Source organism: Eptatretus burgeri, chromosome 15, assembly GCF_056783735.1.
Source record: "Eptatretus burgeri isolate ZD-2024b chromosome 15, Ebu_testis_v1, whole genome shotgun sequence".
NCBI classification, from domain to species: Eukaryota; Metazoa; Chordata; class Myxini; order Myxiniformes; family Myxinidae; genus Eptatretus; species Eptatretus burgeri.
In genome coordinates this window covers 2,018,601-2,037,660 of record NC_140975.1, presented here as the reverse complement: position 1 = coordinate 2,037,660, position 19,060 = coordinate 2,018,601, and the positions used below count along the sequence as shown (strand labels likewise).

The 19,060-nt window shown below is 44.5% G+C and overlaps 2 protein-coding genes across 7 annotated transcripts in view; both read right to left on the bottom strand.

Moving 5' to 3' along the window:
• Window positions 1-5,785, bottom strand: part of LOC147011308 (sentrin-specific protease 6-like) — a 136,084-nt gene extending 130,299 nt beyond the window's left edge. For 3 of the 6 annotated variants that reach the window (XM_085857591.1, XM_085857592.1, XM_085857594.1), the window contains exons 1-2: window positions 5,438-5,783; window positions 5,076-5,163 (exon numbers count right to left, since the gene is read on the bottom strand). In XM_085857591.1, coding sequence (XP_085713717.1) covers window positions 5,076-5,163; window positions 5,438-5,468 — 119 coding nt within the window. In that variant the 5' untranslated portion in view covers window positions 5,469-5,783. Of the gene's footprint in view, window positions 1-5,075; window positions 5,164-5,303; window positions 5,323-5,437 lie in introns of those variants that run through there. The other 3 variants (XM_085857593.1, XM_085857595.1, XM_085857596.1) reach the window with 3 other exon arrangements.
• An 11,437-nt stretch (window positions 5,786-17,222) lies between these two features.
• The window catches only part of MAP3K4 (mitogen-activated protein kinase kinase kinase 4), a 50,181-nt gene continuing 48,343 nt past the window's right edge, over window positions 17,223-19,060 (bottom strand). Inside the window, 1 exon segment of the mRNA XM_085857841.1 lies at window positions 17,223-18,286. Within this exon segment, the coding sequence (XP_085713967.1) occupies window positions 18,260-18,286 (27 nt within the window). The 3' untranslated portion in view covers window positions 17,223-18,259.

Here is a 19,060-nt window from a genome sequence, read left to right as displayed (position 1 = left end):
GCAGGCTCCGTTGAGGTGTAAATCCCCGGCATTTCTGTCTGCGCGAATAATTAGGTATATCGACAATTCGGCGATCGACCCTGAAGCGCGTGGACAGAAGAGTTGGCTGATTTATGGTGTGGTTAACAACACCCGTAGCTGGGTTTCGGCATTGAGCCGAAAAGCTGCGACTACATTGCTCGTTCGGTGGGCGCGTGCGGCCGCAATTTCGCTAAAGGAGGTCGCCCGCACGCCGAACAGGTGAGAATCCACAACAATATCATTCAAAGATTTCAACATATCTATAAAATATCCGTTTGTGATATATGCTGATTTTGAAAGTATCCTTGAAAAGATAGATACTGTTTCTCCAAATCTCCAAAATAAATCATACACAAATAAATATCAAAAACATACTCCTTGTGGTTTCTGTTATGATATCAAATCATCTGTTGGTGACGAATACAACAAGTTAGAACTTTCTAGAGGAGAAGATGCTTCAGAGGTGTTTGTAAGACAATTGGAAAAAGACTGCATAAGACGAAGAGAAATAATGGTGAAAACCTATAAACCAATGTTATTAACAAAGGGAGAGAAAAAGGAATTTAGAAAGAACAGTATCTGTCATATTTGTGAGGAGAAAATTGAGGGAGACGTCAAGGTTAGGGATCATTGTCATCTTACTGGTAAATATAGAGGTCCAGCTCATTCCCGTTGTAATCTTAATTACAAGCCTCCAAACTTTATTCCTGTCTTTCTTCACAATGCTCAGGATGACACATCTATTTATAAATGAACTTTCAAAGACATCTGGAGATATTTCTGCCATTCTTAACACAGATCAAAAATCCATCTCGTTCACAAAAACAATTCATACATCCCCATCACACATATCAGATTTGACACATACAAGTTTATCGCAAGTCCATTATCTAACTTAGTATCAAATATTAAATCACATTTCTCAAATCAAGAAGAGATTGATCTCTTATCACAAAAGGGAATATATCCGTATGACTATATGGATTCATTTGAGAAGTTTAAAGAAACACAACTTCCTTCAAAGGAAAGTTAAATAAACCTCATATTTCCAATAGAGATTATACACAAGCTAAAAAGGTTTGCGAGAAGTTTAAGAAAAAGAATCTTGGAAGATATCATGATTTGTATCTTAAAACTGATGTATTGTTATTGGTTGATGTGTTTGAAACTTTTAGAACAGTCTGTCATAATAAAAATTCTTATGGATTAGACCCCGTTCACTCTTACACAGCCCCAGGCTTGTCTTGGAGTTCTATGTTAAAAATTACCCCCGTGTGGGGGTGACGGTCATCTCTATAATACCACAAGTTCTCAATGTTCAGTTCAGGTAACGGCGAAACAGTCCAAACTAACCGTTTAGATTGAAATAGTTTACAGAGATACACTCGGATAATACTACTAATGACATAAATAATAAATATGTATTGTTCATTTAGTACCCAGATTAACACATCAGAATCGCCAGTAAGTGCAATACGTGGTTTTCCTGTCCGTCCACTCCCTGGGGACATTTCACTTCCGGTTGCAGGAAAAAAAAAAAAACGAAAAAAAATAGGCTTAGCTCTCGGAGATTATGATAATCCTGTAGATTATTCTTCACTGATGAAAATGCAACTTTCAGAATGAAAATTGGTCAAGTATTTATAGAGATATTGAGGTTTGAAAAATCGTTAGAGCAAGCAAATTCATTAATTATTAATTCCACAGAAGTTTCGTGACACTGCACAAAGTAACGTCAGGTATGAAAAAACATTTTGTATGCCAGATTCATTAATTATGGAATGTACTCATCGATATATTAATCAGAAAGCCCGAAGCATGTTGCATAATTTATCACTTATCCCCTCATCTGGGATCCGTGGCCACGCCCCACAGCCTGCAGCCCTATGTCCGCCGGTGATTATGTTAGATATCGGCACGATCGAGAGGAGCCTGCGAATTATCCCTGCTGATGCACTGAATTGATGCAATCGTTTGGCCAGAATATTCGTTGTCAAGATGTTGCGTGATTAAATCACCAATACAGTCACTCGAATTTATACCGCAGACATACTTCTTCACAATCACCTTCGCCCCAGAAACCACAGTCAATCTGAACCAGGCATGGCCACTGCTCAGATGCCATGACCGGACTACTGCGCAGTTTGGTTAAAGATGACTTGGCATTTTGGCGCGCGCGCACGAAATTATATTTTGAAAATAAATGCCGACGTTTACATTTTGGGTTTTGAAACTTTTGCACCCTCGGCGGAAAATGTATAAATATAAAAGGCTAAAAATGTGTTTTATATTTATATTTCATTTCTCCTTCCTTCTTTGCGAATCGCATCGGCGTTTTTGGCCATCTTCCAGATCACGTGACGATCAAACGGGAAGGAAATTCAAAAATCTGTCCGGTTAGATACAAGATAATATTTTTTACCATCATAATCAATAAACAGTTGCCGAATATCTTGTAGAATGGCAGACTACATAGGTTTTGAAAATGGCGATTTTTATAATTTGCGTGACCTCGTCCCTGACCTTGAACCCAGACAAAAGTTATATCGTATACTCATCGACCTCTACCCACATACTAAGTTTCATCAAGGTCGGAAAGAAAAATTGACGGACGTACGGACAGACGGACATTTGGTCCGGCTTTATTAGGTCATCTCTGCCGAGATGACCTAAAAATGACAAAACAAAGTTTGGAATTAATCAGTGATATAGATATGCTTTTTATGATAGAAAAGGCTAAAAGAGGAGGAATATCTCAAGTATGTTCCAAGCGATATGCTAAAGCAAAGAACAAATATCTTCCTGATTATAATGAGAATGAGGACAACACTTACCTGATGTATTATGACACTAACAATTTGTATGGGTGGGCTATGTCTCAATCTTTACCTTATGGAAAACTTAAATGGGTTAAAGAAAAACATTATGAAAAAGTTTTACAAGACATTGTTGTCTCCTCTCAAAAAGAATTGGATGAAGCTGAAGTTGGGTATTATTTTGAGGTAGATTTAAAATATCCAGAAGAACTTCATAACAAACATAAAGACCTACCTTATGCCCCTGATAAAGAAAGTCCAAGAAAAGAATGGTTAAGTGATTACCAACAGTCATTTAATATAAAAAGGTAAATCTCCAGAAAAACTACTTACAACATTAAATGATAAAGAAAGCTATGTTTTACATCAAAGGAACTTGAGACAATATTTATCTGCTGGGTTGAGAGTGAGAAAAATTCATCGAATTTTGAAATTTAAACAGTCATTGGTTAAAGAAATATATTGATTTTAATACAAAAAGGAGAACAGAAGCAAAAACAGATTTTGAGAAGAACTTTTATAAATTAATGAATAATGCTGTATTTCAAAAGACTATGGAAAATGTAAGGAATCAAAAAAAAAAACAAGACTTTCTACATCTTGGAAACAGGCTTCAAAGTTAATTAATAGACCAAGTTTTGAACGAGCGGAGGTGTTTTCAAAGAACTTTTGTGCTATTCATTTGAAAAAAAAGAGAGTATTGAAATGGATAAACCTATTCATATAGGAACATCAATTCTTGACTTGTCAAAGTCGTTAATGTATGACTATTACTATAATAATTTAAAATCAAAGTACAAGGATAATATGTCTGTTATATATGGATACAGATAGTTTTATATTAGAAATTAAGACAAGTGATATATATATATATATATATATATATATATATATATATATATATATATATATATATATATATATATATATATATATATATATATATATATATATATATATGGATATGATTGATATGTATGATACAAGTAATTATAAGTCTGATAGTATGTTCTTTTCATTAAAGAATAAAAAGGTTATTGGTAAGTTTAAGGATGAGTTGGGTGGAAAGGTCATGAGTGAATTTGACATCAAAGTGTTATGCTTTTACATTTATTGATAATAATAACATTGAAAAGTGTGATAAGAAGTTAAAGGGAATAAAGAAAAATATAATCAAGGAAACAATAAACTGTAAACATTATAATAACTGTTTAATCTTAAAGAAGGAAGAGTACACAAAAATGAATACAATAAGAAGTTATAAACATCAATTATATGCAGAAGAGATAAATAAGAAAGCATTAAGAATTTTGATGATAAAACATGTTTTCGAAAATATAACCATAAGGGATACTCTTGATTCCAAGTACAAGTGCTAAGGGGCATGTTTCTACTGATTTACAAATGATAGAACCAAGCAATAACCAGACCAAAGAGTGGAGATGTAATCAGCCTTGGTATTTAATGGGAAACAAAGAATGTGAGAAATATGAAATGTCTTCTTGAAGAAATAATGGGGGTAAAAGTAAATAACACAAATAAGTGGATAAAATTTAATTACAAATAAGTTGGAGAATGTAAAGGAAAAAAAAAATTAATATCCTTGAATGGACTGAAAACTTTGATGGTTATCAATTGAACAATGGAAAAACAATTTACTACAATCTCAAAATGATATGTGGATCAGTAGGTGGTCAAACAAGGGCGTTGAGAGAAGTTTATCATTTCATTTCTGCTCAACAGACATTTAAACCAAGAACTAAGTTCTAAAATAATCTTTGTGAATATAGTCGATGGTGATGAATGCAATAAGAAAATTAATTTATTACATCGAGTAGAACATGAACAAATATTCATTGGATCACTCTTTGAATGGAATGAAAGTATAAAAGGAAAAAAAAAAGTGCTTTAATCAGCAAGTCTCAATTTAACATGTGCTCAATGGGGCAGAGATCAGTATCCTATTTTTGACCTGATGGGGCCTCGAGTCAGAGAGTCAGAGGGTAGGGAGAAAATCATTCTCCTGTTTTTACCTGATGGGCCTCGAGTCAGAAAGGTTTCCCCCATTCATTTGTATGGGAGGGGGAGGAATCCGTCTCATGTTTTGGGCTTTTCGGGGTTGATTGAGAGTTTTCCCCATTCATTTGCATGGATGCCTCAGAAGCCCCGTTTATCCTCTACTAACAAGCATTCACCCGCACAACGACAGTTAACAAACATTGAAACTGAGGTATTTACCTTTCAGCGGCTTCGGATGAAAAATCGTCATCCAGATCGAGCGGTTGTATAAATCCTCCATTTTTCGTCCTGTCAGCATTATCCAAAGCTGAAACAACAAAGGTATCTTTAAATCCCTGCATTGCGGGTCAAACATCATCATGTCCGATGACAAGACCGCTCGACTCAGCTGTCGTCTTGGTTTATAACAAACCAAATGAACGTTAAAACACGTCAGGCGAAACGTACAGAAATAAAACAGGCTTCGGGCCTCCGTGAGAGGGAGGGAGACACGACGACAACTGGGGGTGAGGGAGTACACGAAGGCGGTGTATAAGATTGCATCGCTCGTCACCACATTGTACCAATGACCATCTGCTCACCCTCGAGCAGTGCCGAGTTCCTCGTGTCCATGACGGCACCGGCCTTCTGTATGTCGCAAACTCGAACAGGGCCGCAATCCCAAGCAAGGCTGCAATCTCGAACAGGGCCGCAATCCCGAGCAGGGCCGCAAACCCGAGCAGGGCCGCAAACCCGCTTTCCTCGCTCGCCGGTTCCCAGAAGACTTTCTCACGCGCCGTTCCATTCCACGCTGGCCATGGCCCTCACCATCACCCTCACCCTTAAATCACCCAAAGCGTGCACGACATTCATGAACACCAAGCTCAATGAGACCCGGACACATCCAAAGAACAGCTCCCACCACTCAACACTTCAATGCGTTAACAGATTGATTTTTTTTTTTAAACATATACATATGTCGAACTGTTCTTGTGGTATTTATGCCTGTCAGATTGTCTGAATGTATAAACGAATATAGAAATTAAATTCGGCAAATTCCAAATGTTTACAATCAAATGTGTACCTGAGTGTTAACTTAGCCAGAGGTGAGACGGTGCAATTGTCCATTTTTACAAACTGTGCGTTTAATTTCCTGACTTTTTAATACTCCATTGTAAATGTCTAACACCGTACAATGTTTATCCAGCGGCAATCAAGAGCATCACCATTGGCAACGGAAGTTATTGCTACGTCACTGCCACTACCTATACCGTCATGGTACACGAACACTGCACCAGAATATAAACGAGAAACAACAAGGACACATGTGTCCAAGAGGCGCGTGCTAAAGGTTTTGTCTTCACCAGAAGAACAAGAACAAGAACAAGAAGAAAAAGAAAAAGAAGAAAAAAAAAACAACAACAACAACTTCCGATATTTCGTCACGTGCCTTGATGGAGCCAATAGCGAGACCCGTCATGGACGATCGTCGTTCATGACGAGAAAATAGTGTATTTACGAATTTACAACACATTAAATGGAATAATCTTTAAATAGTAACGTGAACTTTTCGTAACTTTAAAGCAAATGTCCGAATATATTTAAAAAATTCATGATAGACGCTCTCAAAAGGCACCGTCTATGTGAGGATGTGTACATGTGTTTAGTGTTTAAGGAGATCCGGATTCTCTATATAAAAGAGTTGAGTCCTAAAGGTTTTGGAAGAAGAAGAAGAAGAAGAAGAAGAAGAAGAAGAAGAAGAAGAAGAAGAAGAAGAAGAAGAAGAAGAAGAAGAAGAAGAAGAAGAAGAAGAAGAAGAAGAAGAAGAAGAAGAAGAAGAAGAAGAAGAAGAAGAAGAAGAAGAAGAAGAAGAAGAAGAAGAAGAAGAAGAAGAAGAAGAAGAAGAAGAAGAAGAAGAAGAAGAAGAAGTTCCCACAAACAGTTAATGACGTCAGTGCAGTACGTCACACAAAACAGTGCGTCATTAAAAAAATTTAATTCGCCTGTTGACCCGTTGGACCCAATTTTCATTGCTCTTCAAGGCCTTGTGACATCCGGGCCTGCTGTGCTGATGAAACAATGGTTTATTTTTCACGATCACGAAGGGTCAAGATGTGTTTCGTCCAGGGCGCAGGGCGGGATTACATGTTCATTATTATTATTTTGCTAAAATGATACTACTATTATTATTGTTGTGACTGTTAATTGCATTGATTGATGCTTTCTTACAATGTTATCATTATTTTGTCATGAGAGTGCCTTTCCGTGGAAGGACCATTTGAGCTTATCTATACACCTTAACATGGCGTGCGTTTAAAACATGACAATTCTTCCAGGTTCTTTGTAATTAATTAGTCAAGTTCACTCAGGAAGTCATGACGATCATTTTGGTGCATCACAGTCCACATCACAACGCTCCAGAAGAACTCCACAACAAAACATGACACACACACACACACACACACACACACACACACACACACACACACACACACACACACACACACACACACACACACACACACACACACACACACACACACACACACACACACACACACACACACTTCGCTTGAGATTGTATTTATATATTAAAATGAAATCTCATGAGATGTGCAGAGATGTTTGCTCGAGCAGCACTTCTTCATTTTCATGTTCTGTGCAGCCTGTGGCTCCTCGTTGCATCATTTAGTAGGGCGCGGCAACTCCGCTGATGCAGTGCCCCCTGTATGTCTGGACAGAGCAGGAATTATAGGTCCATTCTTTTGAAGATCTTTAAGGAGTGTCCTCTGGTGTTTGTATTGTGCTGTTGGGTTAAGAAGTCTTCTGGGTCCAGTTTAACCGTTCCACGTAAAATGTGGTACACCAGGATCATGTCCCCTCTTCTTCTCCGGTAGAGCAGGGAATACATGTTCAGTTCAATTAGCCTCTGTTGACAGCTGGGATGGCAAATACCGGGGATGAGTTTGTTGTCCCTTCTCTGCGCCCTTTCCACTTTGTCAGAATATAGTTTGAACCTCGGTGCCAGAGGTAATTACCATACTCCAGGTGGGGACGAACAAGAGCCTTAAACAGTAAGGGGGGGGGGGGGTGATGTTTAAGTTGACGAAGGTCCTCTTAACAATCCCGAGGTTTTCGTATGCCCTGCTGACCTGAGTCGAGAAATGTTGGTGAAAATTCAGCTTGCTCTCAACAACCACTCCCAAATCCTTTTCTGTTGCCATACTCTGCAGTTTAGTTCCTCACATTGTATACCTGGCACTAGAATTACTCCCACCTATATGGAGGATCTTACATTTTGACTCGTTGAAAGGGAGTTGCCATCTGTCAGCCCAAAGGTCCACTCTGCCCAGGTGTGCTTGGAGAGCTTCTTTGTCTGCAGCGTTACATTCGGGTCATCCGCGAATGTTTGTACGCTTGTCTGCACTTCCGCAGGTGGGTCATTAATGAAGGCTACAAACAATGTCTGCCCGAGCACACTTCCTCACGGTATTCCGCTATGTACCGGAATCCATGGAGATGCAGCTCTATTGACTGTGACACATTGGGCCGTCGTTCAAAAAGTTGTGAATCCTGGATGGGATCTGCCCTTGGATTCTTCACGAGTCACCTCTCATGTGGAACACTGTCGAATGCACGTCTGTGTTGAGCTACGCTCCATCGATAGGCTTCCCCTCATGGGAGCAGTTTGGTCCATCCATTTGCAATGTTGAGTGTGAAACCATGTTAGTTGGTAGGCAACAGGTTGTTGACCTCCATGTACTCCATTACTTTCCAGGATTTTCCCTTCCACTGATGCAAGGCTAATGGGGGTGTAGTTCTCAGCCTTCTGTTTGCTGCCTTTCATGTGGATTGGTGTTGTTTGCTTTCTTCCATGCTTATGGTAAGATCCCTTCCTCAAGTGATTTATTGAAGATTCGTGTTCGTGGAAGTGCTGCAGAGTTTGCAGTTTATTTCAATAGCTGTGGATGGATATTATCGAGACCAGCTGACTTACTTATCCAGCCCAGTAAGTCAGGGTCATCTTAGTTTCCATCCATCCTCTCTCTGTGTCATCGTGAGGTCTGGTGACATGAAGACACCCTTCCATTCTTCACTCTGCCGCAAGTTCTCAGCTGATGCGAGAATATCCACCTTTTCTTTTTGTGACTGTCACCTTGGATGAGCAGTATCCATGGTTTTACATTTCTATTTTGACGTTTTCCTCCAAATCGAATTGCTTTCAAGATTTGTGTTCCCTGTACTCCTTCTCCATCTGAGAGAATGTCTTTCACTGCCTCCTTGTCCTCTGTACCTCTGTTGTGCACCTGATCCTGCTTTGATGCGTGAAACACACCGTGAGATCCTCAACATTCACCGACTCATGCTGGCAGATGTCTGACGTCCATCCTATGTACGACGCACACATTGATGAATCATCGTGCCTGCAAGACACCAATTTAATCCAGCTGGGTCGGAATTTGAACCCAGGGCAGACAGCCGTTCATAAGCAAGTGTGCATACCTCTCGAGGTCTCGGCTGTCCTACGAGGCCAGGGGAGCACTTTGTCAGTGAAACGACTCCATGTACAAAACTGCTCAGCTGGACCTTGTTATGTTCCAATAAAATATCCTTGTGAATTTCAGGTGACCATGATCGATCAGTTACATTCGGCACATCACGTGCACAAACAAACGGAATGTCATGACAGACTAATAAAGGTAATGAACGAAATTTGTTCTTTTTTTTTTTTTTTTTACAAAACCAGAGGAACAAAAAAAATTTCAGGTTTCATTGCCAAAGCAGACTCGGTGGCGTCCGCTCCTAATCTCGGCAGTTGGCGGTTCAAACCCCATCCAAATCATATATCAAAGACTTTTTAAAATGGTACCTGCTGCTTTCTTGCTTGACAATCAGTATTTAATTGCAGTTTACTACAAGAGGATTGAAATGTCTTAGCCCTCTGGTCTCGTTTGTGGTTTTTGAACTTTAACGCTGATACATGTGTCATGCTGAGGATCAATGCAGCAATCCAGTAAAGCTCCTTAAATGGAACTTATCTTTCAGTAATTGAACAACACAGAGATCGAGGAATACTCATTTCAAATTACTTGAAACCAAAGAAACCAAACCAGAAAATCGATATTTTAAAGTTTTTTTTTTTTTTTTAAAGCACAAACTTACTGTTGTGTACATTGCTGTGCTGCATCCTGTGTTGGAATATGTTTCTCGGGTATGGAACCCCTGGTTCTGTTCTTGCATACGGCAGCTTGGCTGCTGGGTAGCTATCATTTTGTTGAGGCGCAGCTGTGCCCCTATACTAGTACACTGGTACTCATTTTGCCGACCTCAGAAGGATGACAGGCTATGTCAACCCCACCTGGTGTTAACTCAGCAGCCAATAGGGCTCCAACTCAGGACCCTAGGATCCAAAGTCAGCCCCCTAACTGTGAAGCCAACACCAGGCTGAAATCCCTGGTGAGTAAAAGACATCACAAAGTTAGAGAAAATCCAAAGGAAGTGGTTAAAACTCACTCCAGAAGAAGATGAATTGGAATCCCTCCAATCCAGAAGGAACAAGACGGACTTGATTGAGACTTTCAACTACTTGCACGGTGAATACCGAACAGATTGGAATACTTTTTTTCTCTAAACATAACTGAATTCTTTGGGGTCATTCCCAAAAGTTAATGAAAGAAACAAGTAGATATGATCAAATTAAATATTTATTTAGCCATAGAGTGGTCACACGATGGAACAGCCCATCAGAGAACATAGTATCTGCATCGGACGTGACAAAATTCAGAGGAACCCGAGATCCCCACCAGAGGTGAAAAGGGATAAATCAACCAAGTACCTGTTATGGCCTCCTCCCAGGTCAAAATTCCTTCTGCATAAGGGAACTATTATTATTATTATTATTATTATTCAGCCAAAGCCGAGTGAAGTGAGGCCGAGTCCGTTTATTCCCGATACGATAAACACCCTGCAACCCATGCCTACAGAAAGCACACTTTTTGGAACACTGGCTGCATTTTCCATCCAATCAACCAATCTTATTTCCCAACTTCAGTGCCAACTCACCCCTCACTATCAAAGCAACCATCACACTCTTCTCCCTCCAAGCCTCCCTCTCATCCTCAACTCTCCCTCCTCACTCACCCTTCTCAAAGTTTCCCCCCACTCACATCCATAAAGCTACCTCCTTCCCCTGCCCTCTCACCTCCATCTCATCACTCCAACTCCTCAACTGCCTTCTGCCCCCTCCCTTCCCTTCTCTCCCCCAGCACCACAGAGCCTTTTCTCCTCCTCATCCGCCCCCCTCCCTGAGCTCTTCTGCAATCCCCCACACTCTGTAAACAACCCTCCTTACCTCCCCCCTCCTTCCTTGTCAATGCTGGACATGAAATCAGGGCCATATCCCTAGACATATCACATGTTTTTGACAGTCTGACACCCTGCCCTGCTCACCAAACTCTCTTCCTATGGTATCCAAGGCCATCTCCACTCATGGCTTACAGACTTCCTCTCCTGTCGCAGTCAACGTGTGGCCCATAATGGAGTTCTTTCATCCCCCCCCCTTCCTGTCCAGGCTGGAGTTCCTCAAGGTCGCGTTCTGGTCCCTGTTCTTTTTCTGGTTTTCATCAACGATCTCTCCGACTCTCTGGAAAATTCTCTTTATCTCTTTGCTGATGCCTCCACCCTCTGTCGTACCGTCTGTCATCCCTCAGACCGGCAAGCAGCAGCTTCTTCGCTCACTGCAGATCTGGGTAAAATCACAAACTGGTCCAACACGTGGAACATGTCTTTCAATCCAGACAAATCTCACACTCTCACTATGTCTCTCTGAAAGGACCGTGGTCACCAATATTTCGATGGCGTGAGGTAGGGTCCACTTGTCTAATTGCAATTTACCTAAGAACCCACGCCATCTAACTACCGGGGAAGCCACACCCTCGGTCGACATTGTCCAAACAGAGTCGCTATCACCGACTCGGATCCGGCGTAACCGAGCGGAAATTACCAAAGCCGCACCGGAGCAAATGAACAATTTACGGCACAAAGAGCCTCACTATTTCTCAAGCCCGCACCGTGCTGGATCAATGATAGAAACGACAGGCAACGACTGATATATTTATAACAGGGGTTTATTACAATAATCGGGAAGGGAGACACAGAGCAGACTTAATCACGAATATGCAATGTACAATGAGCAATCAACACATACAATTTCTACTTGAAAGACGGCACCACCACAGACACCACACACACACCAAAAGAAAATGGACCCCGCCGGGTCTTATTCGGTCCTCCAGCAGAGGAGGATAGTTCAGCTGGGGGGACAGAGTCTGGCCGGGTACCTGTCCGCCTTGTGTGGTCACAACGACTCCTACCCACCACAGTGAGACTCGAAGCCACGACCCGGAATCCAAACAGCCCACGATCCTGGCTGCCACGAACACCACTACGAGGAACCCCGGAAAAGACCGCAGACAAAGACCGCAGACGACGACTGCAGACCAAAGGTCCAAAGGGCAAAGAGCCCAGACGACGACGACGGCGACGACGACGACTACCTTCAACCACCACGGTGGGACTCAAACCCACAAGGCCAACCTCGCACCAAGGAACCAAGACGAAGCGGCAGACGCCAGCCAGCACCAAAACGGAAGATGGCCAGCAGACCAGACGAGACCACCCAGACGGGTCGCACTGACAATTAATCAACCCCTTCTGCGAGGTTGGAGGGATCCGTCCTGAGGTAACTCAGCCTCCCATTGGACGGGTGGCCTGTCAGTGGCCCGCCCCCCGAAGAGGCTCTGGAGTCGTTGCTGGCCTTCTGGCTTCCCATTGGCTGGAGCGCCTCAGCTTTGCTCGCTCTTCGTCCATTGGCTGGAGGAAACACTCCCTGCCCCTTCTTCGGAGCGGAGCCTCGATCTGAGGCGATGGAGGCTCCATCCACGCCTTCAGCCAAAAACATGTGGATAATGCGGAACGAAGCAGGATGTTGTTGTTGGGGAATATATATATATATATAAAAAAACAAACTACAAAATAACTTGCAGCGCACATTAAATTCCCGTTAGACACGGGATGGATTCTAACTCTCCACACATACTTAACGAAATAACTAAACTTTGGGACTGCTGACTGTCTGTGTGCAAGAGGTTTCCAAATCCGTAACAATATTCCCATCAGCGAAGCACCGGATTAGGGTTAGCTCCCCCCTCAAAAAACCCTCACAGCTTGGGTTGTATTTGCTAGTTATATTTTTTTAATCTAAATTTATGTGGACGTGCACACGTGCGCGCGCGCGCGCACACACACACACACACACACACACACACACACACACACACACACACACACACACACACACACACACACACACACACACACACACACACACACACACACACACACACACACACAACAGAATACTGGTCTCTGTGAACGCTACAATGCGTGTCTGTGAAAGGGACAAGATAAACTGGACAGTTCATACAGAGCACGTTACCCCACGCAGTCTTGAGAAAACGGACATGTGAAGGGTCTTTTAAATTCTTCCTTTGCATTTCTGAGGAAGATCTATATTTCCTACGAGCCTTCATTCTGTATGAATCTCCATATTCCCCAACGCTGAATTGCGAGCAGCAAATTTGATTGGTCGAGATGACGTAAAATGGTGTGATATTTTTCCAAGTACTGCTGAGGTTTTTGAAAGTGCCAACAAGATGATTTGTGTTCTACAGTGTTGAAGTGTATCATTCAATTCAAATAAAATAAGTTTTAAAAGCTGGAGAAAAAAATAAATTCTGGAAGTTTACCGCCATTGACGCAGTGTCTTTTACACCACTCTATCGAACGCATGAAGAACTGATGTTCCTCATGCCTGTTGTTTGTGTCCTTTATGACGTCTTTCAAAACATTAAGTTTCCTGTTTGGAATGATTTAAAAAAAAATTTTTGATTGCCGGAGAAACAGACAGTAAAACATTATCTCACTCCTCTCTGTGCATGTGCCATCGGGATGAGATTCTATACAATTTGCCAAATTTGGAGTCAAAGTGCTGATAAACTGCAGGTTCGTGTTCCGATTCAGGTTCTACGGTGTTCAAAATATAACATTCAATTGAAATCAAGTTGTTCCTTAATCTCAGACTGATGGACAGAGAGACAGACAGACAGTGAACCAATTGCTTAACCCCACTTTTCACTTTTGACTTCATTAACGACAATTGGTAAAAGTACATTACCAAGCCGTGGGAAAGGTGTGGTTGAACCTTTAAAAGTTATGCTCTTGCTCTGATGAAGGCTTCAAAAGTGAAACTGCACCTCATTTCTCAAAGCAGTTATTGTACTCAACTTCTCATTGATAATTACCTGGATAATTCAGCAACTCGACTGTTACAACCACAGGATGTACATAAAATAATGCAAAAAACAAACAAACAAACAACAAACCAAAAACAAAGTGTTGTAACGGATTCAATTTCAATAACAATATCATTACAGTTTAAATTCTCTGATTTGTGTCGTTTCCCAGCAGGTTGATGAAGCGAATGATAGAAGGTCGGTGAACATTTTCAAAAGTTTATGAAACCTCCCATTTTGTATATGACTAACTTATTGTGTTTAGTTATTTAAGTTTCGACCCAACATATTTAGACGATGTCACGTCATTGTCAAAACATGAAAATAAAATGCATAAAAGGATTGTTAGCAGTGAAGGTTTTATCATTTCATTGCACTTGATACAGGAATATGGAAAATTTAATCACTACTACCATTCCCCTTGCTCCGTTCAACTCTGTGGTACCAGACACGTTCATGTCACATCATTCGAGCAATCTTTTACTGACACAGGAAATTGATATACAACCTTCGGTTGGGTTTGTACGCAAGTCAGGCCTACAAGCAAACCCAAAACTGGTCTAAAAGAGATGTTCTAAAATTCTTAACAATCACAAACTTATAAAATACACACTGAAAAGCAAGCAGCTTTAAATAACAAATTAAATGGCCTTCGAGGAACAATAATAATCATAATAACGATTTCTCAAGTAAAAGTATCGTGGCATGTACGATTAACAGAGCAGTCACAGGATTGATGACATTAGCATGAAAGCACACGTCACTGTTCATATCAATGATGAGAAGCCACCATGCATATTTAGTCGATGACAAGAGGCCATCGAGCGAGTCATGCCGACGACGAGAGGCCATCGAGCGAGTCATGCCGACGACGAGAGGCCATCGAGCGAGTCATGCCGACGACGAGAGGCCATCGAGCGAGTCATGCCGACGACGAGAGGCCATCGAGCGAGTCATGCCGACGACGAGAGGCCATCGAGCGAGTCATGCCGACGACGAGAGGCCATCGAGCGAGTCATGCCGACGACGCGACGCCATCGAGCGAGTCATGCCGACGACGCGACGCCATCGAGCGAGTCATGCCGACGACGTGACGCCATCGAGCGAGTCATGCCGACGACGCGAGGCCATCGAGCGAGGCATGCTGACGACGAGACGCCATCGAGCGAGGCATGCCGACGACGAGACGCCATCGAGCGAGGCATGCCGACGACGAGACGCCATCGAGTGAGTCATGCCGACGACGAGAGGCCATCGAGCGAGTCATGCCGACGACGAGAGGCCATCGAGCGAGGCATGCCGACGACGAGACGCCATCGAGTGAGGCATGCCGACGACGAGACGCCATCGAGCGAGGCATGCCGACGACGAGAGGCCATCGAGCGAGGCATGCCGACGACGAGACGCCATCGAGCGAGGCATGCCGACGACGAGACGCCATTGAGCGAGGCATGCCGACGACGAGACACCATGCCGACGACGAGACGCCATCGAGCGAGGCATGCCGACGACGAGACGCCATCGAGCGAGTCATGCCGACGACGAGACGCCATCGAGCGAGTCATGCCGACGACGAGACGCCATCGAGCGAGTCATGCCGACGACGAGACGCCATCGAGCGAGGCATGCCGACGACGAGACGCCATCGAGCGAGGCATGCCGACGACGAGACGCCATCGAGCGAGGCATGCCGACGACGAGACGCCATCGAGCGAGTCATGCCGACGACGAGAGGCCATCGAGCGAGGCATGCCGACGACGAGACGCCATCGAGCGAGGCATGCCGACGACGAGACGCCATCGAGCGAGGCATGCCGACGACGAGACGCCATCGAGCGAGTCATGCCGACGACGAGACGCCATCGAGCGAGTCATGCCGACGACGAGACGCCATCGAGCGAGGCATGCCGACGACGAGACGCCATCGAGCGAGTCATGCCGACGACGAGACGCCATCGAGCGAGGCATGCCGACGACGAGACGCCATCGAGCGAGGCATGCCGACGACGAGACGCCATCGAGCGAGTCATGCCGACGACGAGACGCCATCGAGCGAGGCATGCCGACGACGAGACGCCATCGAGCGAGGCATGCCGACGACGAGACGCCATCGAGCGAGTCATGCCGACGACGAGACGCCATCGAGCGAGTCATGCCGACGACGAGACGCCATCGAGCGAGGCATGCCGACGACGAGACGCCATCGAGCGAGGCATGCCGACGACGAGACGCCATCGAGCGAGGCATGCCGACGACGAGACGCCATCGAGCGAGGCATGCCGACGACGAGACGCCATCGAGCGAGGCATGCCGACGACGAGACGCCATCGAGCGAGTCATGCCGACGACGAGACGCCATCGAGCGAGTCATGCCGACGACGAGACGCCATCGAGCGAGTCATGCCGACGACGAGACTCCATCGAGCGAGTCATGCCGACGACGAGACGCCATCGAGCGAGTCATGCCGACGACGAGACGCCATCGAGCGAGTCATGCCGACGACGAGACGCCATCGAGCGAGGCATGCCGACGACGAGACGCCATCGAGCGAGTGATGCCGACGACGAGACGCCATCGAGCGAGTGATGCCCACGACGAGAGGCCATCGAGCGAGTCATGCCGACGACGAGAGGCCATCGAGCGAGTCATGCCGACGACGAGAGGCCATCGAGCGAGTCATGCCGACGACGAGAGGCCATCGAGCGAGTCATGCCGACGACGAGAGGCCATCGAGCGAGTCATGCCGACGACGAGACGCCATCGAGCGAGTCATGCCGACGACGAGACGCCATCGAGCGAGTCATGCCGACGACGAGACGCCATCGAGCGAGTCATGCCGACGACGAGACGCCATCGAGCGAGTCATGCCGACGACGAGACGCCATCGAGCGAGTCATGCCGACGACGAGACGCCATCGAGCGAGGCATGCCGACGACGAGACGCCATCGAGCGAGTCATGCCGACGACGAGACGCCATCCAGCGAGTCATGCCGACGACGAGACGCCATCGAGCGAGTCATGCCGACGACGAGACGCCATCGAGCGAGTCATGCCGACGACGAGACGCCATCGAGCGAGTCATGCCGACGACGAGACGCCATCGAGCAAGTCATGCCGACGACGAGACGCCATCCAGCGAGTCATGCCGACGACGAGACTCCATCGAGCGAGTCATGCCGACGACGAGACGCCATCGAGCGAGGCATGCCGACGACGAGACGCCATCGAGCGAGGCATGCCCACGACGAGAGGCCATCGAGCGAGTCATGCCGACGACGAGAGGCCATCCTGCGAGTCATGCCGACGACGAGAGGCCATCGTGCGAGTCATGCCGACGAGGAGAGGCCATCCAGCGAGTCATGCCAATGAAAAGAGGCCAAAAAGCGAGTCATGCCAACGAGAGGCCATCGAGCGAGTCATGCCAATGACGAGAGGCCATCGAGCGAGTCATGCCAATGACGAGAGGCCATTGAGCATGTCAAGCCGAGGAAGAGAAGCCATCGAGCGTCATGCCAATACTGAGAGGTCAGAGAGCCCGTCAGACCAATGCCGAGAGGCCATAGAGCGTGCTAATTTGGCCAACATGGAGGCGAATGCAAAACGATGGCTCTCACTGGTGTTATAATGGCCCACAGCTTTGGCAAGCCATGCACAGGATGTTTCTTATTGCAAATCGAGTCAGAAATAAAACTAAAGCGTGACCTGTTATAACAGAGACTGTTTCCGTGGCCACATGACTACATTGTAGAAAGCTACATGTCGTGCACAAGCATAAGGGAAATCTATTTTGATTACCTGCAGACCACAAGGCCATGCTCATCTCCCTCATAAATCACTCATCATTTTCTACACAGGCATAATGACAGTGATATTTGTCTCAACAGAGCAGTCATTTCAAGTCAACAGGAGCTCCAGCTCTGACCCTCAACAGGGAAAATCTGTGTTCGGGCCCACTATTTCGTCAGGCGTGAATACAATTTTATATATATTTTAAAAAACGATTAAGGTGTGGTATGAGTGGTAGTACAAAATGTAGATCCACCCTCAAAGCACATTCTTTCACGACTCGTCAGTCTTCATCTGGGTCGAGACACACCTGGAAGGGAATGCAAGACACAATGCAACAATCCGATGAATAAGCAGCAATCGATATCCTCATCAAATGGGTTCCTTTCAAGAACAAAACCTTATGAAATGTAACTTGATGTTCTAGCATTGCGATGACACTCAAATAAGAATAGAAATGCTTGTGTTTCATCAATTTTGTTTTTACACAAAATGTAGGCTCATGAAAGACAAGAGATTCCCATGCGAATGATCTCCCACTGTTCCAAAACCCGACTCAGTTCCCATGGGAATGTATTGGGACATTTCCATGAGGGTAAAGATGAAGGGTGAGAAAGTGCGCAAATGGGAGTACATGGAGGAAGGTGTGACAGAGAGGAAATTTGTAAAGTTACTTCATTTTGTGGAAGTGACGAGGTCGATTAAAGAGGAGGCAAACAAGAGAAACAAACGTAGAGACGCAGACACACATTCTCTTTGTGCAAAGGCACAAAAATAAATAAATAAATTTTACAAGAGCATGAATGGTCGTGGCAATGGATACATGAGACAAACGAGTACAGCACTCGGTAGAGTGCATACCTCCGCCAGGTGAACAGTTTGTGTTTTGTATCTTACTTTTTCGCCGGATCTGGACCTGTACCAAAATCTCATCAATTCGTCCTTGGCGAAACCCAACATTTCCACAACGTTTCGTCAGACTCCATCCATAACCTTTTTGGGATATCGTCATATATATCGTTTTTTGTCCACATCTCTCAATGGTGAAAAATCACTCAAAAAAAATTTGAGTCATCAGATCTGG